We start from the raw sequence: 21062 nt of genomic DNA on the forward strand, positions 1-21062 counted from the left end.
TTCATCCCCAGAGCATGTCCATTCTGTGCACTAAATAAGGCAGGGGGCGTCTTGTGGAAAAAATAGTATGACCATATAACTAAAGACTATCATAATGCACATGACAAGAGGCCCTATTTCTGGCATGTCCTAACTTTTGAGTGTTTGACTTTGCAACCATAAAAACTTTATTTTAAAATGTATGTGTGTGTGTGGGTAATTATTGTGAAAGCTTTAATTCTTCCTCTCTTTCACATTTAAAGGGACATAGTTAACTTTAAAAATCACACACCTATTGGAATATTTTTTCCTTCCAATGTAAGAAGGAACACCTAAGAAATTAGAGAGAAATACTGCTATTTTCATCTTTCTCATTTCATTTACTTTGTGCATTCATGGGACACCATTTCCTCCCTTTAGGTTAGTCAGTTTCCTTTGTTTGTGTGGGTCTTCCACATGCCACACATGAAGGAGAAAATCTTTTTAAAAAATAGGTAAATATAATTGTAAAACCAAGAAAACTGCCAGGGAGACTCAGAGGGAGGTGAAATTTTTTAACTAATTTTTAAAAATTAGAGTTCAAGTTGACAATGTTCCTTTAATTCTTAGTATTAATGAGTCCAATGTGTACCAAAAGAGAGACTAGCCCCACAAATGTTACAAAAATCATACATGATTACTTGCGAAGGGCCCGTGTGTGTGTGTGTGTGTGAGTGAGAGAGAGAGAATAGCTGGCCAATCGTGTGCATTCCCTGGTTCTCCCAGTCTTTAAAACTCTCTGGTTTGTGATTTGAGTTAAGATCTGGATTATTTGCAATGGGTGTCAATGGTGAGTGAAAAAAAATGATCTTCTCTAGTTCTATTCCAAATCCATAGAGTAGCCTTTGCGAAAGGATGTGTATACATTAATAGAGGTGAGTTGTTTTTTTTAAATCCATCCATGGTGTTATGGACCAGAATGTAATCGGTTGGGCTTATTAGAGCAGGAGTCAGGTCTAGTGGGTGGAGCAGGTATCCAGTTTGGAGAACAACGCCAAGGGTCAGCACCAGAGTCAACTGCCAATTACCAGAACCAGGGGTCAAAACTGAGGGTCAGAGCCAAGGTCAGATACCAAATGCCAGAGCCAAGGATCAAGCCAGACTCAGGGTCAGAAGTCTGAAGCCAGGGTTGGAGCCAGGACTGGTAACTGATGATTGGAGGTGAGGTGTAAGGGCAGGAACTGGAGGAGAGGCAAGGATCAAGTATGGAACAGGAGCACAGTATAGGGGTGAACAGAGGGGTGATGCAGGAATCAGGAACAGGACTGGGTGCAGGAGATAGGCACAAAATGCAATGGTGAAAAACAGGAACCTACAGTTGTTTCTGAGAGGTTCCAAATTCCAGCCTTGCTTTGCCATAGCTTATTTTTCAGAAAAAAAAAGTCAATGTACTTTGGAATTAAACAAATCATACATAGAATCAATTCTCACAAAAATTAAATATCAAAAATCTGATTTCTATTTAACTGCCTACAGTTAATGTGACACTGCACCAGAAATCATTTGTACAAATATATTTTCTCCCCGATTGTTCTATTTATGTAGAGGATGAACAAACAGGGAAATTGCAGTACAGTAACTATAAAATATGGAGGGTTTTTGTGTATACACATAGCTAATAAAGCTTCAGAGGTCACAGTGCTCCCTCTTTCAAGATTAATAGGTATAATCCTGACCTTTTTCCTCAAGCCCGTAAAAGTGTCAGTGACTAGAAACCCACAAGAGATCTATTAATACCTAATGCTGAAATAAATCAGGTGCCCAACTGCAGCCCTGTAGTTAAGCCATTACACTTCTAGAGGCTTTGATCCATTCTTGAAAATGAAGAAAATAGTGCTAAAATATACCATAAGAATAATGATTCTTACTAGAACGTCATGCTACAACCTGACTCAACACTAATATTAGGATGACGAGGCAGATTTTGGAGGGGGCTGTTGTGAAGGATGAACATTTATTCAGGTTTTAAAATCTAGTTGCATTAATTCATCATATATGCTTGGCTTGTATTATTTACTGTATATATTCATTTCACACTGAAAAATAGTAGAATTATAAATATAATATATATAATTAAATTTATAATTATAATATAAATTATAAATAAGTGTGAATGTTAAATTGTGAAGGACCTGAAGAAGAGCTCTGTTTAAGCTCAAAAACTTATTTTTCACCAACAGAAGTTTGTCCAATAAAAGATATTACCTCACCAACCTTGTCTTTTTAATATCCTGGGAATAAGAACATAAGAATGGCCATACTGGTCAGACCAAAGGTCCATCTAGCCCAGTATCCCATCTTCTCACAGTGGCCAATGCCAGGTCATGAATGAACAGAACAGGTAATCATCAAGTGATCCATAATATAGCTACAATACCATGGACAACTGCTGAAGATATTACAATGCCATTATATAAATCATGGTATGCCCTCACCTGAAAAACTGTATTCCGTTCCAGTCACCCAGTTTTAAGAAGAAAGAGATAGCAAACATAGCAGTCCAGAGAAATCCATGGAAAATGGTTATAAGGAAAGAAAGACTTCCATACAGGCCAAAGTCAAAAATTTTGGACTGTTCAGTTAAGAGAGCAAAAAGATAAGAGGGGACGTGATAGAGCAGTAGTTCCCAAACTTTAACGGCCCGCAAACCCCTTTCACTAAATTGTGAAATCTCGTGAACCCCCTCCTAAAAATGAATATTTCCAGGGATTTAAGTTTAAATTTCCTCTGCACTCCGCGGGGCTCCTGCTGCTGGACCCCGTTGACTGCCCCGGTCAACTGAGCTCGGGCTGCAGGTCCCACTGACTGGGGCAGGGCTCGGGCTGCCAGCCCCAACTGCCCGGCCCCGCTCTCCCTGGGGCTTGGGCTGCCAGCCCTGCGCAGAGCACTGAGGTTCGGGCGGCCAGCTCCCTGCTCATGGAGGAAGGGCTCAGGCTGCCAGCCCCAACTGCCCTGCCCCGTTCTCCCTGGGGCTTGGGTTGTCTGCCCTGCAACAGGGTCCCACCTGCTGCCTCCAGTGCCTGGGGTCCTCTAGCCACCATTAGTGAAATTTTTCTGGTGAACCCGCGGTAACGTTCTGCGAACCCCCAAGGGTTCATGAACCCCAGTTTGGGAACCACTGTGATAGAGAAATAAAAAATTTTAATGGTATAGAGAAGGTAGATTGGGTGATCCTTTTTGCCTTTTCTCACAATACAAGAACAAGGCAAGACAATGTATTGCCAACTCATGATTTTACCATGTCTTGCAATATTTTTAAATATTTTATTGTTTTAGTAAGTCTCCAGCTCCTGCAGACAAGTGATTACGTAAGAATTCTCAACTTTCATTTAAAAAAAAGAGCAAGTTTCTAGCCCTCATGGTGGAGAGAATAGCAAGAAAGTGTGATCCAAGTGATCCTAATTGCTCAAAAAAACAGAAGGCAGTTAGAAAAAACCCTTATTAACAATCTCATGATTTTTAAGTCAATTTCATTATTTTGGGGTGGCCTGATTCATTTTTTTGAATGGTTGGGGTTGGCAATACTACATACATATACCTAATAATTAATCTGTGGAATTAATTGCCACAAGAAGTGGATTCTAAAAAAGAAGGATTAGACATTTATTGGTCTGAAAACATCGGCAGTTACATCAGAGAGGATGCACTTGAGGTCTTCAGGCAAAACTAATTTTATGCAAATTACCACTATATAGCCATAGCCAACTATAACGTGAGAGAAACAGGAACAGCAAAGGCATGCTTGATGTACATAAAACATGGAGTTTGAGATTAGGGCCTTTTGGAATATGAATGAATTAGTTACATTACTTATAGCTTTTTTAAAGACTCTCGCTACTCCTCCCTGCTGCTGCCGCCCAAAAATAGCTTAAATTCAGCACCATAAAATCCTTATTCTTGTATTTTTGAGTTAATGACAGGAATCCATATGCCTACAGAAAATTTTCAACTATTGATATTCCAGAGCTGTGTTACCTACAACCCTACCCAAATCTATTATTCATTAGCACATAATACAGATCTGCTTTTCTTCAGTCATTCAATCTTTTAATTACCTGGGGAGGCTGGATTTGAAAATGTTTGCTACCTAAATATTTTTTTAAAGAAGCTTGCATAAGTAAAAGATACTGAAAATACTTTTTTTCCCCCACAAAACCTTTATAGTTTATTTAACTACAGATTTTGATATAATAACCTATTTAAGTGTGTACGATGTCAAAAAGTATTCCAGTTAATTATACTGTGCTGTATCAGTCATCCTCATTACTTGACATATTGATGATTTATACAATCCAATAGGAAGTGTCAACATGCAAGAAACATTTAAGAAATCTGATGAGTATAACATGTTTAGATCAGGGTGGATAAAATTGATGACTTTTAAATAAAATATTTTTGATTTTGTAAATGTAAATTAAATAAATGTTTATCTATACAAATATTTAGAATTAAATTTGAAATAATGACAACCTATGTGGAGACCTAAACTGAGTATCATCTCAAATTGGTAGAACTCACTGGCTAAGCACCTGGAGCCTGAGTTTATTTACGTGCTAAACCAGCTTTTGGCTGTATTAGTCTCTGCTGCAGGTGCAGAAAGTGTATTTTCTTCATTTCAGTTTATTTATCTGCCTCAACTCAATGCATAGTTCATTCAAAATTAAGAAACAGATTAGAGTTAAAAGCAGGAAAGTTTATTTTCCTCTTCCAATCTAACTAAAAACTAATCGTGAGAAGATAAAGTCTACTAATGCTAAAACCATGAAGAACATGGTGACTAGAAACAATTTGTTCAGTTCACTAACTATAGATAATGCTTTCTTTGTTTAATAAATCTGTTAGTTTTAAATGCAAAACATGTTTTGATATACTTACTTTGGCATTTATATTAGGTTTATTTAACTAACTGAAAACAATTTTAAAAAGCTGTTTTTGTGCATTCTTTACTGATTTAAATCAATCCACCCTGGTTTAGATTTTCCTGAACATATTCCCTCACATTGCCAAATTCCTTCACTTGTCTAAAAACCAGTGCTTGACAGTTGGAGTTAATTATTAAGTCACATGTAAAATGTCAGTCTCTCCAGAGGTTAAAGGATACCCTTTACCCAAAAGCACTCCCTTATTTTTCCAAAACTTCCTCTCCATCTTTTTCTTCATCTCTAGGACAGCTCCTCTGATATGGCTGAGCTGCAGGATTTGAGATGAGGTTGCAAATATTGCATTATGACACTGTTTTACTCTTTTGCTTGCTTGATTCAGGAGGCCTGCAGGGGCCAGACAGCACAGAGACAATACTTAATGCAACTAACGATGGCTAAAATAGCCTTTTGGGGCCAGTTACCAGTGCAGGATTAATGGAACACAACTTGCTCTGAATATGCAGCCTCTTGCCCCTGAAACAAGAGTGTGACTGATCTGACTACACTGGCTTTGTGACAGCTGGGAATTCCTCTACTCAAGTGGAATTCCTCAATGGCTATGTAACCCAGTTTTCCATCTCTTTTGCACCACCCAGGGTGTGGAGCAGGGTTGAGGATCTGAATCCTAATTTCAGGAACAAAACAATGGGTAAAAAATAAAATTGCCAGTCAGTTATAAATGGTTATAGACTTAGTGCAATTATTAAAATAAAATAAAATAAAATAAAAAGCACTCTGGTTAGCTTTTCCTATTCTTTTTCTCTTTTCTTTTTTTAAAGACTGAATTAAGGATTTACTGAGCAAACTTCATTGAATGCATCTGATAAACTTACATCATATCCACTGTTGCGGATCCCACGCCTTGGTCTCTCCCGGGTAACTAGAAGATCCATCTCAGTTTCTCCTGGGCTAGGGCTGTTCAGAGACTGTCTGCTTCTGTACACAGAGTTCTTTGTCTGCTGCCTGGAGAAAATCCAATGAGAAAATATTAAAATGAAGGCAAAGCACAAAAATAAATGACAGACAGTACTCTGCAATTATAACCTTTATTCTAACATTATCTTAGCTATTACAAAAGAGCCACTTTAATAGGATACCCTTTCTATATACACACAAGTGCTGGAAGAAGGCAAAATTACAGAAGAGATCATTATACGTTTTGTTTTCCGTTATTAAAACTTCAGAGTAAAGGGTTAAAGGGCACAGGAACCATAAACTGGAGCTACCCAGAGGAGCTAAGCTCCAAGTGAATACCAGGATCCTTTGTGGTTTATAGCTGATAGGATTTAAAATAATTAGTTATAACTAACATTAGTTTGTCAGTTTAATGGGTGCTGCAGGTGCTGAGAAACTATGAAATTCAGGTAATTTTGTTTAGATGCCCATGTGGGTTTAGGTGCTTAGCTTTAAACACCTACATTTGAAAACTGTGATTTGGGGCAAGTAATTTAGGAACACAGAATACCACCAGCAAAAGCAGGATTAGAACTCAGGAGAAGTGAAGCGAATTATCATTGGGCCTGATCCTCAGCCCTTCCTCCCTTTCCAAATGCTTGCTGCACTAGCAGGATATCTTGAGGATTTCCCGGAGTAGAGGAATCTACATGTGGAGGAAAGCCCATGCACAACTTCTATGCCACCTGCTCCCAGTCCACCTGGAATAGTTATGTTCCAGGGAAGAGATGAAATTTAAGCAGCTTTTTCTGCCACTTCTGTGGTCTAACTGGGTAGCTATGTCTGCTTTACACCACCCCATTTTCAACCCCACAGGCTGGAGAGAGCAGGGGGCTCCGAACTCAAACTGATCCGTGACTGGGTGAGTCCCTTAGGTGCCATTATGATATGAGGCTGCTCCAAGTTGCACTGGGAACCAAGCCAACTCCAGGATCAGTATAGTGCAAATCTCCCCTCCCTCAGACAATAGATAACTAAGTACACAAACTATTCGGTAGTCACTGAGTTTAAGGCCAGAAGTAACCCAGATCATTTAGTCTGACCTCCTGTATATCACAGGCCACCAACATCACCCAGCACCCACACACTGAACCCAACAACTGACACTAAACCGAAGTATTACAGCCAACAGGAGCCTAAACTATTATGTACCAGAGAGAGAGAACAGGAGGGACCAAGGTGCAACAATGCCTGAGGCCCTTGCAATGGTAGGGAACTGACTGAGATATATTCAGATAATCCCAGCAAATGATCCACTCCCACACACTGTAGAGGAAGGTGAAAAACCCCCTCAATTGCCAATCAGACCAGGGTGGGAAATTCTTTCTGACCCTCTGGCAATCGGTTAGACTCTGAGCACATGAGCAAGAACTAGCCAGCAACTGAGAAAGAGAGAGAATGCTTGGTCTCACCTCAGAACCCTGGCCCACCCCATCCAGTGAGAGACAGACACACACAATTATAAATGTAATAATCAGCAGTCAAAGCACTTCAGCTGCCTAGCCATTGTCACGTGTTTCGAGGGCATCAGAGGAGACTTGAGTTTTGACAGATCTGAAGGAGGTTACTGGAATGAAGGGGGCTTTCTGGGGATCTCCTCCCAATAAATAAGGGATGGCATGGTAGAAAGTGTGAAGGTTTTTGTGGTGAGATTTGACTAAAGGGCAAGAAAGGCTGGCTTCATAGATGGAGCTGAGGGCTTTATGCCAGACAACAGATTTTAGTACAGTAAAGATAAACCATGAATGACCTTAAAAGTTTTGTCTTAAAAGTAACTGTCTTGACTTGCATCCGATGAAGTGAGCTGTAGCTCACGAAAGTTTATGCTCTAATAAATTTGTTAGTCTCTAAGGTGCCACAAGTACTCCTTTTCTTTTTGTCTTGAATTGAAAATAGCTATATATGAAAAAATCATCAAAAATTAGAGGCATGGAAAGACTTTGATATTAGAGAGATTGAAAAGATAAGAACTACTTTGGCTAGAGCCACACAAGAGAGAGATGTGAAATAGAGAGTGGCACAGAGTGCAATCAAGTACTGCTATTTACCCTTTTATATGAGACAAGAACAAGGGGACAGTCAATGAAACTAAGAGACAACACATTTGATAAAAGGATACACTGATTTACACAATGAGGAATTAGTCCATGGAACTTACTACCACAAAGTATAGTTGAATCAAATAGATTAGGAGAATTCAAAAAGCACTGGACATTTGCATGAGTAATAAGAATATCACACAGTTACACTAGCTAGGAAAAATATTTAAAGTATATTAACCATCAAACCTAAGGCCCTGAATCAACAAAGCGCTGAAACACCTGCTTTAGTGTAAGGGTGGGATTTTCAAATGCACCTATGACTTAGGGGAAGTTTCTTCCTAACCCACTGTTGAGTCCTGATTCCGCAAAGCTCTTGGAATTTTCAGAAGTGCCTGTGATAAATAAAGGGGGCCGATATCCTTTGATGGACACCCAGCCAGCCAGTTAGCTGTAAAATCCCTCTTGGTAGCTATTCTTTACTTGCTTTACCTATAAAGGGTTAAAAAGTCCTCCAGATCAAGAAAAAAAAGTGGGCACCTGACCAGAAGAGCAAATGGGAAGGTAGAACTTTTTAAAATTGGGAAAGAAACTTTCCCTTTATCTGTTTTTCTCTGGGCTGGAGGGACAGAGCAGCCATGCTATAAGCAACTTAAGCCAGGTATGATCATAATCATCAGATCATGTCTAGAACTACTTATCTGAACTCCAATGTGTAAGTAGATCAGAATGTTTAACTAGATGCAGTTAGGGTTATTTCTTTTATTTCTTATTGGCTTGTGGATTCTGTGCTAACCCCATATGCTTTTGTTTGCTTGTAACCTTTAAGCTGAACCCCCAAGAAAGCTATTTTGGGTGCTTGATTTTTGGAATTGCTCTTTTAAAATTTAACAAAAGCCTAAGTTCCAGATGTATTTTTTCTTTCTTTCTTTCTTTAATAAAATTTACCTTTTTTAAGAACAGGATTGGATTTCTGGTGTCCTAAGAGGTTTGTGCATGTTGTTTGATTAGCTGGCAGCCACAGCTAATTTCCTTTGTTTTCTTTCTCAGCTATTCCCCGGGGGTGGGGGTTAAAGGGCTTTAGGATACCCTAGAGAGAGGAATTCCCAAGTGCTCCTTCCTGCATTCAAAGGGTTTTGGTTTTTTTTGCATTTGGGCGGTGGCAGCATTTACCAAGCCAAGGTTAGAGAAAAGCTGTAACCTTGGGAGTTTAATACAAGTCTGGAGTGGCAAGTATTAATTTTTAAAATTCTTGCAGCCCCACTTCTGCACTTGGGGTGACAGAGTTGGGATTCAGTCCTGACAGTGCCCAAGGGATTCAGGAGCACAAGTCCCACCGAAAGTGGATTAGGAAGAAACTTTTCCGCAATAGTGGATTAGAAAGAAACTTTCCCGATAGAGATATTATTCAATCATTGTTTATTATGGGGATTTATCCACCTTTTTCTGAAGGCTCTGGTGCTGGCCACAGCCAGAGACAGTATATGGGATCAGATGGACCATAGATCTGATCTCATATGGCAATTCTTATGCTCCTAAATTAAAGGCACTTAGAATTACATGTGTTTCTTTCAAAAGGACAAATATTTTCTCCTGCTTATATAGTTAGGGACACATTTCCTAAAAGGTTCACACATTTAGTGTTCTAATAAATGCACACCCTTGACCTGATTACATACCACGCAGGGAAAAACTGAGAACAGTGCACGCCATCAGCAAGGTTTTTAAAAATTGCCCTGAGATTGCCAATTAGCTGATTTAAGGAAGATTCACTAATGAGAAGGGAGGTATCAACATTAACAACTGGCAATCACATGGTGTGTGTCTTCTGGGAACACAACTGCAGCATTTTGAAGCATGAATTAGATGCATGGAATGCTCAAAGCAACTGAGAGCACGGAGTGTTGGTTCTTGTACAAACCAAATTATTTAGTGATGGTGTTTTGTAAACAATTTTTAAAATGCTGTTTTCTATAAATCTGAATATATAAAGGTCAGCCTGAATAATGCATTTAATTTATTTTTTTCCTCCCATAATGTTTTGGAAGTGACATACATATAATTAATATTAATGGTAGCTATACCAGTGAAACAAGAGGGAAACATGCTATTTTTTCCAGGAACTCTGAAATCTTTATTCTTTTACCTACTTCTACAGTATGTTATCTTTAAAAATGTGAACTATTTTAAGATATAGGTTTTTAATTGCATATCAATATCTGGACAATGATACAAAGCAAGCTGTATTAGTCTTATGCTAAACTAGACTGCTGTAAGAGTGATGGTTTTTATTATAGAAATTGGATTATATCAGTTCATCTCTCAGAGAGTTGCACTGGGCTGCAATATCATGTCACTGTATTCATCCAATAAACTTATATTCTGTAAAAAAAAAAAAAAAAGCGTGAAGCTGGGAAATGTCCTGCAGGATATCAAGTTAGGTATCTACAGCCAATCTGTCATTCTAGATGTTGGTGTGGGGACCATAAAACTGGTTGTTTTCAAGAAACGGTCAATTTTTCTATGGCAAGAAACATTCCCAAATTTTGAAAATGCCTGACATCTTTACAGAAAGTGCATCAGGGAATGATCCCTTTGTTTTTAGTTCCTGTAGCCCAGCTCTATTCAGCAAGCATCTCTAGTGTTTGTACAATTAACATGTAATGGCTGGGCCCCAGAAGGCAGAGAGATCATTCCTTGACAGTTCAGAGTACTTGCCTAGATGCAGTTTTTCATAACAATGAACTTTGTCTAAAAAAGCTTACCCATTGGTTTACACAATACATTAGAAAGCACACTTAGAAAAACAAAAGTATTCCAGGATCTGTCAGCATACTGGTGCATAAACAAACAAATATTGGTATATCTAACAAAGAGCAGATGGTTAATATTACAGCTTCATGTATAATGTTCTAAACGTTTCCCCACACCACTTAGGGTATGTAATAAATATCCAAAATATGGCTTCAGTATTGCATTGTTTGTATTGTACACATTAATATTCATGTTTCTACAGGCCTCATTTATATTCTCAGGACAGATTGTGCTAATAAAAATAGGATTACTGTAAAATACTAATATTCATGTTCAATATCTTACCTTTTCTATGCATATGTAACAATGTATTCCTCCCTCACTGAATTCCTATTCAAGGAACTGATGCCCCAGACCCTTCAGCAAGGACACTAAATACAATTTAATCAGAATCTTTCTTCTTCATTAATCTACCAGTAAAACCCTGGGACGAGGCTTCTCAAACTCCACTTCCCACTCTCTCCAGGCCCTCACATAAACAAGCTCATTTTCTACAGCTATTGCTTATATTCCACGACAAGCTCTTTTAGAGTCCTGGCTACAGTCTCTCTCACCTGTGAAATGGGGGAGCATGCCAACTGTGCTGCCACTCCCAACAAGGCTGGCTCTACTAGTTGGTGAGGGGAGAGTTTGGCGTGACTTCCTTGCTTTTGTAAGGCAACTTGTGCTCAAGGTACACTACTGGGGGAACTTAGTGCAGACCAGAGCCTGCAAGGATGGCCAGCCCCGGTGCAATGCATATAATTGGGGCTTCTTGCCCTCTCCTCCACTAGTACATCTCTGTATCTGAAAATGAATGCTCTCCATTTGTATATTGCCTCCAAGGGCTATAAAGTGCCACACAAACATTGAGGATGTCTCACAATACCCTTACTCGTTTTAGAGATGAGTAAATTATGTCAGCGATTAAATGACCTACCCAAGTTCCCAGAGCAATGAAGTGAAGAGAGCACCATAGAAAGTGGTTACCATTAACTGCTGAAGGAGATCCTGAAATCAACAGACATAATGGTGGCATGTTCTAATTTGCTGGGTCTAAGTTACCTATATCTTAGATCCAGCTCTGGAAATAATTACAGGTGTGCCTAGAACAAAATGATAGATTGGATCACTGCAGCATTTTGCAGAAGATTGGAGTCAAATGCAAATTTCTGGCTCAAATCCATTTCTAGAATAATCAGTCTTTTGAATAATAACCTGAGCACATTTTCAGCTTAGATCACTTTAAAAATGGCTCACAAAAGACCTGGAACCATGCAGCCTTCAAGTAATTTTGTTCTCTTTCCACTTATTCTTCTGTAACCATGTTATTGTTTTACTAAATGTGAAACATTCAGAAATAATCTTGGGCAACATCAATTTTCTTCATGAAATAGGAAGCACTGAACAGATTAAACATTAACATGTAATACACATTTTCATCATCAGTGATGGATGTTTGCACTTCAGGTGAGTCTTCTGCCCTACAGCCCTGAGGCAGTGCCTTCTTTCTAGATGTATATAAAAAACAAAAACATCTCACCTGTTTTTAGGCTCTGCAAATGGAGAAGATGCATCTGCCTCTGGTTCCAAAACATGGTCTATTTCCTTTTGTGCTTTCTCATATATCTTTTTTCTTTCTGTCAGCCCCTTGTTGTTGTCGATCTGGGGGAAATCATAGTATCCTTTCCTCTTGGCTTTCAAGCGCAGCTTGTTGCGATAGTGCTCTATATCGGACTTCTGCTTCAAGGCTTTGTTTACCTAATGGAAGGTGAACGAATTTCAAATGACTATGCCATGCTGATGATTTCTCAACTACATTTTAAAAGTGTTTTTGATGTGCAGCGCTTTGCTTTGCAGAGCGCCTCTTGCACCACACCAGGCCATCTGTCAGCACTAGGGAAATGCAAGTGACAGAGTCGTATTTTGTATGACTTGCAGATGGTTAAATAAATTTTAAATCTCCTGGAACTAAGTACATCAAAACAGTGACTCAATCCATAGCCACAGAAGAAGAGAGCTGACACCAAACAATGTTTATTTTTAGGGAGGCCTGGGAGCAGTATTCTGTATATTTGAACAAATTTCACTTTTGCCCAAAGTTGACTGTGTAAAAAAATGTCTGCTTTATTTAGGGTTTGTAACTAAAAAGTCAAATTCTACGATCTCCTTAAGAACTCCATCATATCTGTGAGTATGTAAGGGAATAGCATTTGTATGTTCCTAGGTCTTACTCTGACGATACACAGCCCACAATTCTTGGAAGAAAAATAGGCATTGAATATTGTGCATGCCATGACGGTGGATATAAAATGAAAATTGTGACACGTTAGAGCTTAAAATACAAGCATAAAAGTAGAACATGATATAATACCCTAATCTGGTCTCACACAGGTAGCTTGACTACACTGTCTTTTATTGTATTTCTAACTGGCTATCAGTTTAAAGTATTGATTTTGTCCAATAAAGAGTTAGCCTTTACATAAGTGGTCAGCATGGAGGAGCAAATAAGAAGCCTTCCCTCCACGTTAGGTATATAAATTCCCCCCATTCCCCATATAAAGCAGTTTGTTCTAGAAAGAAATCTAAATAAAAATATCTACAATATTATTTGTAAAATAATACAAGTCTCAGAGCCAAGCTGCGGCATTTGGTCAATGGCCCCATTAGATTCCAGTGCAGACCCACAAGATTCTATGGGGTCCTAGGGAGCAACTGTACCTAATATGCAAGCCAGCACACAGAGCGAAGGCATGGCCCTGCTTTCTCCCCATCCCACTGAGCAGGAAGGATAGTCTAGTTAGCAATAGGGCACTAAAATGGGACTTATGAGATCTAGGTTCAATTCCCAGTTCAGACACGGACTTCCTCTGTGAACCTGAAAAAGTATGTCTTAATCTACCCTTTGCCTCAGTTCCCTTTTTTCTAAAATGGGGTGCTGGGAAGATAAAATCCCTTAATGATTGTCAGATGTTCAAATACAACAGGGATGAGGGCTGTAAAAGTACCTACATAGGCTTCCTCTTTCAGGGCACCATACATCTACAGGTATGTAAGGAAAGAGTGGGTCCTGAGCACAGAGACTGCATTTGTGACAGGATTTTACATAGGCCACACAAAGGGTGAAAGGCTTCTAACATTTCTCCTCTCTCTCTTCAATGCACCAACCCAAGGTCCTATCACAATGTGTGCCTCCAGATATAATCAAGAAACCAGCATGTGAAACACTGTCAGATTACTCTTACCTCTCCATTAATGATAGCAGATTCCTGGCTCCTGTCTGATGCAGGGTGAGCGGGAGGCAATGCTACAGGTTTGATAGCAATCAGCTGTACAGATCCAGAAGATGTGTCGAAGGGATCAATGGCAGACTTGGCGATGTTCTCAAAGAGAATGCCTCCCTCCTCTTCATCACTTAGGGGCACTAAAGCATATTACGTTTATTGAGCATATGCTCTCAATAGGTTTACTACAGGTTCACATGACAACTAAGTGAACACATGCAATAGACTAATACTGAGGTGCTCAATAAACTAGATCCTGAAGACTTCCACATTGGAAGAACTCCAGTTAGATTTTAGATGGATGAGAAACTTTCTTCTAGGGGATTGTTTCTTTACATGCTCTCCCAAAAGGGGAAGATTGATTTTCACCTATGGAATGGAAGGAAAATTAGAAAAAAGATTGATATAGAAGAAATTGTAGGAAAATGATAATGGAAGACAAAAAGCACATCCTTCCATATACTTTATACAAAAGAAGATTGCGTGCAAGTTTTCAAATGCCACGACACGTATAGAAGTATCCAGCAGAATCCCACATTATCACTTTATGTCAATCTGAAAATAAAGCCACTGATTTTAGCAAGGACTGCAAAGACAATTACTACTGAAGCTGTTAAAATGAAGCTCAGTGTTGAGTGTGCAAGTATGCTCAAGTAACTGCTAGTTCCCCAGCTGATGTAATCTTTTGCTTTAGAAAAATAGCACCTCCAGTTATTTCATAAAGTTTGTCAGAATTTGTGACCAGAAAGGAAAAGACTACTAACGTAAAACAACTCTGAATGTTTACAATTAAAAGGCACAGTCAATCCTCTATTTGTAAATCTCTGCTTAAAAGGGGAGCCTTCAAAAAAACCAAATTAGCCATTTCCCCCAAATTTATGTTGGAAAGAGGGCATCACATTATCAGTTGTTGAAGCCTACTTTATCTTTGTTTTGAAAAAAGTTAATTGTAAGGCATAAGGGCAAACTGTGCAGAGATCCCTCCTTAAATAATTGTGCTATGAAAGAAAAAAATGTATTCCATCTGTTTGAGACAGGAGTAGAAATCAGCTTCCATTAAAGAGCAGAGTGATATGCTCTATATTACTGAAAATATATTCTGTTTTAATCTTTAATCACTGCAAGAATGATAATGCACTGAAGACAGCTCAGCAAGAGATAGATTAGCCCTGGTTAAACAACTAAGATAGATAGTTTGGTAAAAATGTTTGATAGAAGTTACATAAAATATGAACCCACTGTATAAGCTTATTCATCATTCTCTGTGTATTCACAGTAGGCTGAGTGGACATCATTTGAACTGTTGAAAAATACAGGTTATATCATGCTGTCACTAAATAATGTCCCTCAGGATTTGTGAAATTGTTCAGGTAAAATGGTCTTTATTTTAGTCTACTGGGAACTCCTCTCAGACTTTTACAGAGGGTAGTAAAGCACATGTATTTTGAAGACTCTTATTAGTAAATGGGGTGAAACCTGGCTCAGTGATGCCAATGGCAAAATTCCCACTGGTTTCAATAGGGATATAATTTTACAGTAGGAATATTAGATGAAGAATCTAAAGCTTACATACTATACTGTACTACTTAATAGGAGAACATTTAAAAATGATTAAGTCCAGACACTTTTCCCCGCCAGGTATTTTTAATTGCTTAATGCTTGTGAAAGGCACGCAATTAAACAGCTTTGGACCATGGACTTTTTAGCTAAATAGCTATATAAACTGCTGTTTAGTCAAAGAACAGTTACAAATACAAGCAGTTGGACTGCAAGCTTCCTACATGCTGCCTTAACAAGGTGCTTCAATTGTGGAGGGGCTGCCTCTAAGGAAGAAAAATGAGTTCATTAGCTTTTTGATGGTGTTTTTTCTGAAATGGATAGCTGTACCAAATATTGTACCAAGACCAGAGTTTTATTTTACATACAAAATTTAAAGGTTGTCAAGATGGTCATGACTGACCTGAACTTGGATAGTATCTAACCAGTAATCTAAATGCAAAAAGATACAAAATCTGGTACTAACTCCCTCACCTGCATCATATAGGCCTTGTCTGCACTGGGCCATGAACAGTGTGTGAAAACTGTGTTTGAACTTTATTTAAACTCTATTCCTGCTAAACAAGTTTTAGACCATGGATTGATGGCCAGCACTGACTGGACCAAACTGTTTTGAAACCATTTTCAAAAGTTAGTCGCAACCAGGCTCAGATATGATTTTTGTAATGGGTGCTTTTTAACAGTGTGGTCCAGTCTATACTGTTCAGGCCAATAACAGAGAAAAATGACTTAGCTGGAAGTGTTCAGTTTAGTTCAGATTCAAATTTCAAACCTAGCTCAAAGCCCAGCAAAAACTTGACCCCAGGCCGCAGTGTCTTTTTTTTTTTTTCTAATCTTCAATTCTAGAACAAGAATGTTTTCAAACAATCCCTGCATATCACATTGCTTGCAGAGCGCGCAGGGGAGCACAACTGTGTTACTGTAATCAAATATTTCAAGAGTATTGTACTTGTTAATTAAGGTCTCAATCCTGTAATGAAGTCCATGCAGACAAAGTCCCGCACCCTCACAGACTACTACTGGCTTGAAAATGTCTCAGCATCGGCATTCATCTGGCTGCCCAGAACTAGGGTGATCAGATAGCAAGTGTGAAAAACTGGGACAGGGGCTTGGGGGTAATAGGCACCTATATAAGAAAAAGCCCCCCAAAATCGGGACTGTCCCTATAAAAAAAAGGACATCTGGTCACCCTACCCAGAACTCATTGCAGGATCTGGACTTAGAGTGCTTATTTACCCTCTATTTGTTTGCGTATTGGACACAAACTTATTCAATTAAAAGAGAAAGGACGAGTACAGAGAATCAAAGGACAGCTACTTTTGTTGTTTTGCATTAGCACAAAGCAAAAATACCATCATCACCTCTAAGAGTAGAAAAATACATCTTCAGCATCTAGCATAGTGCTATTTGTATGGATAAATTAACTCTAGGGCTGTCAAGCAATAAAAAAATTAATCGTGATTAATCGTGCAATTAAAAAAATTAACCGTGAGATAAATTGCACTCTTAAACAATAAAAGAATATCATTTATTTAAATATTTGTTGATGTTTTCTACATTTCAAATATATTTATTTCAATTACAACACAGAACACAAAGCGGACAGTGCTCACTTTATATTTATTCTTTATTACAAATATTTGCACTTTAAAAAAACAAAAGAAATAGTGTTTATCAATTCACCAAATATAAGTACTGTGGTGCAATCTCTTCATCATGAAAGTTGAACTTACGAATGTAGAATTATGTACAAAAAAACGCCCGCGTTCAAAAATAAAACAATGTAGAACTTTAGACTACAAAGTCCAATCAGTCCTACTTCTTTTTCAGCCAATCGCTCAGACAAACAAGTTTTTTTACATTTGCAGAAGATAATGCTCCCCAATTCTTGTTCATAATGTCACCTGAAAGTGAGAAAAGACACTTTTACCTTTTCCGTAACTGCTGTTCTTTGAGATGTGCTGCTCATGTCTATTCCGCAATAGGTGTGCATACTAGGCACATGCACCGGTGCCGGAAGTTTATCCCCTAGCAGTACCTGTAGGTAAACTGGAGGGTGTAACCTTGGGTGATGGTGTTGAGGACCCATCAGTCCAAGGTTAGCCACGACCATTCTGGGAGGAAAGCACACAACCACTTGGAGAAGGGAAGCTCTATTGGGGGTGGATCCCTGATGAGGACTGGTGGGGTGCCCCCGAGCGTCCTGTCAAAAACGCCTTTCCCCCGCTTGCTTTGGAGGACCTAGGCTGGGGGGGGGGCAGGCCGAGGCTGCCTCTGAGGGCATCTTATAGTCCCGCTGCTTCTTATGGGCAGCCTCGTACTTTGGGAGGGCAGCCTGGGTTGGAGTCTGCTGCAGCTTGAACTTAGGATTTTCTGGAGCCGGGATATAGAGGCCCAGAGTCTGGAGGGTTGTGCGGGCGTCTTTCATGCCATGCAGCCTTTTATCGGTTTCCTCTGCAAACAGAGCTTTCCCATCAAATGGGAGATCCTGCATGGAAGACTGCACCTCGCTGGACAGCCCAGAGAGCAGGAGCCCTGACGCCCATCTCATGGACACAGTCGTGTCCACAGCCCTTCCTCCTAGCGGCCGCTGGCCCTTCCTCCATTAGCGCCTTGAACTCCTTCCTATCACGCTCCTGAAGAGACTCTTCAAACTTGGGCAGGGAGCCCCACAGATTGAATTCGTACTGGCCCAGGAGAGCCTGATGGTTTGCCACTTATAACTGGAAGCTCGAAGATGAATAAACTTTCCTTCTGTCAAGGTTCCTTCCCCACTCTGAACTCTAGGGTACAGATGTGGGGACCTGTATGAAAGACCCCCTAAGCTTATTCTTACCAGCTTAGGTTAAAAGCTGCCATCACCAAAGTGTTACACAAAGAACAGGGGAAGTGCCCACTTGGAAATGTCTCTACCCCCACCCCCCAAATATCCCCCCAAGCACTACACACCCTTTCCTGGGGAAGGCTTGATAAAAATCCTCACCAATTTGCATAGGTGAACACAGACCGAAACCCTTGGATCTTAAGAACAATGAAAAAAGCCATCAGGTTCTTAAAAGAAGAATTTTAATTAAAGAAAAAGTGAAAGAATCAACTCTGTAAAATCAGGATGGTAAATACCTTACAGGGTAATCAGATTCAAAACAGGAATCCCTCTAGGCAAAACCTTAAGTTACAAAAAGACACAAAAACAGGAATATACATTCCATTCAGCACAACTTATTTTATTTGCCATTTAAACAAAAAACAGAATCTAATGCATATCTAACTAGATAACTTACTAACTCTTTACAGGAGTTCTGACCTGCATTCCTCCTCTGGTCCTGGCAAAAGCATCCCACAGACAGAGAAGACCCTTTGTTTTTTTCCTCCTCCAGCTTTGAAAGTATCTCGTCTCCTCATTGGTCATTTTGGTTAGGTACCAGCAATTATCTTACCAGTTATCTTAGCTTCTTAACCCTCTACAGGTGAAAGGGTTTTTTTCCTCTGGCCAGGAGGGATTTAAAGGTGTTTACCCTTCCCTTTATATTTATGACATCTTCCGAAAGAGTCCAGTCTCTGAGAGTCTTTCTTTGCTCTTTGGGGTCGGGGCTGGCTGACCCTGATGTTCCCTGTGGCTGACCGACTTGACCACCAGGGAGTTGGGCACCGGGTGGGTATACAAGTACTCATGCCCCTTAGTGGGTACAAAGTACTTGTGTTCCGCCTTTTTAGAGCTGGGGGTCAACGAGGCTGATGTTTGCCACAGAGCATTTGAAACCTTAACCACCCCTTCATGGAGAGGCAAGGCCACCCTACCCAGTGCTGATGGGGACAACACATTAAACAGGGAATTTGAGGGCTCCTCCATCTCCTCTGTCTGGAGGTGGAAGCTTGCTGCCACCCTCTTTAAGAGTTCTTGGTGGGCCCTGAAGTCTTCCTGCGAGACAGAGTGGGGCGGGGCTACAATCGCCTCCTCCAGGTGGGGCGAAGAGGCTGGTGTGGTGCTCTGGGTGTCGGCCAGAGGGTCCACCACCTGGTCAGACTCCGGGCATGGTGCCGAGGATGCACGTCCCACCGCCTTTCTCAGGAGTCTGGAGAGGGAGGCCGACGGTGCCTTCGAAGCTCCGGCCACCGAGTGAGCTCCCACCAGGGTCTGCGCTGGAGGCCACAGTTCCCACTGGTACCATTGGGCTGGCCACGATACTCAGTGCCACTGCACCTGCTGTGGCACCGGCTGTTCAGGTTGGCTGGCCTGACCCATCAAAGGACAGCTATGAATGGGCTGTCGTAAGATCTGCTGCTGTCTCTGGACTGGAAGGAGCAGCAGTGCCGGGATCTACGATGGCCACAGGACCGCAATCTCGAGGTGGAGGACCAATAATGGCAGTAACAGCTGCTGTGCGAACGGCCTCGATGGGCGGACCCGAGACGGTGAAATGTCGGTGATCGATGCCCGGGGCTGTGATGTCTTGGTGGAGTCTTGGAGTGGGAGTCTGAGCGGGAATGGCGTCGACAACCGTGCCGCGATCGACTGCAGTACCCTCTCTGAGACGAGGACCGATGACGATGCCCGCCACAGTCCTGCCAATATTTGCTCCTTGAAGATGAGCAGTGCTGCGAGCCCTGGCCGGCTGGAACCCAGCCAGATAGTCTGGTTGGTGTCAAGGGCGATCCACCTGGACTCTGCTCTGAGCGATCACTGGGCAGTGATTGGCGTCGGGAAAGTTCCCTCGACCGAGACCGGTACCGGGCCAGAGGAGACTGCGGAGATCCCAGCAGCAGCTTGCATCTGGAGCACGGGGCCGACATCAGCGGTGCTCCAGGCACTGATATGGACATAACATCCCAGGCTGCCTGGAGAGCTTCAGGCATGGACGGCATCTAGACATCTAGAAGGGGCCAGGCTAATCTGCTCAACATGAGTGGGAGGCCTGGGGCCCGATGGGGACTGAGGACTGTCCGACATGGGCCTAGCCTCTGTCCCAGACTTCTCTCAGTGCCGCTGCAAAGAGGGAGTCTTCCTGGCCCTCTTGTCATGCCCCGTGGTCAATGGCACGAGAGGGTCATCGCATACCGATGCTGCAATGCCAGTTACCAGTTCGGAGCGGCATGCCGGGGTTGGGGTCAGCGCCGACTCCATCAGAATGGCTTGGAGCCTAATGTCCCTTTCTCTTTTGGTCCAAGGCTTAAATGACTTGCAAATCTTGCACCTTTTGCTGATATGGGTTTCTCCCAAACAGCGCAAACAGTCTACATGCAGATCACTTCTTGGCATAGAAAGCCTACAAAAGCCGCACGACTTAAACCCCGGGGCATGGGGTATGCCCCGGCCTGGGCTTACTGACTAACTAAACAGCTAACTAACTACAGGTACTAACGCTGAATGAACAAACAGTTCTGGAGACGAGCTACAGCAAAGCTGGAGCAGAGCAGTTCTGATGCACCTTCACTGGAGGCAAGAAGGAACTGAGGGTGGGGGGAGCATGCAGCTCCCCTTATACCGCGCCAGGCAG

General features: G+C 41.1%; 1 protein-coding gene across 2 annotated transcripts in view; it reads right to left on the minus strand.

Annotated features, from left to right (window-relative positions):
* Nucleotides 1-21062, minus strand: part of KIAA1549L (KIAA1549 like) — a 208936-nt gene that overhangs the window by 23847 nt on the left and 164027 nt on the right. For both annotated transcript variants that reach the window (XM_038407261.2, XM_038407262.2), the window contains 3 exons: nucleotides 13972-14150; nucleotides 12270-12487; nucleotides 5774-5903 (listed from right to left, as the gene is read on the minus strand). In XM_038407261.2, coding sequence (XP_038263189.1) covers nucleotides 5774-5903; nucleotides 12270-12487; nucleotides 13972-14150 — 527 coding nt within the window. The remainder of the gene's footprint in view (nucleotides 1-5773; nucleotides 5904-12269; nucleotides 12488-13971; nucleotides 14151-21062) is intronic.

Source organism: Dermochelys coriacea, chromosome 6 (assembly GCF_009764565.3).
Source record: "Dermochelys coriacea isolate rDerCor1 chromosome 6, rDerCor1.pri.v4, whole genome shotgun sequence".
NCBI classification, from domain to species: Eukaryota; Metazoa; Chordata; order Testudines; family Dermochelyidae; genus Dermochelys; species Dermochelys coriacea.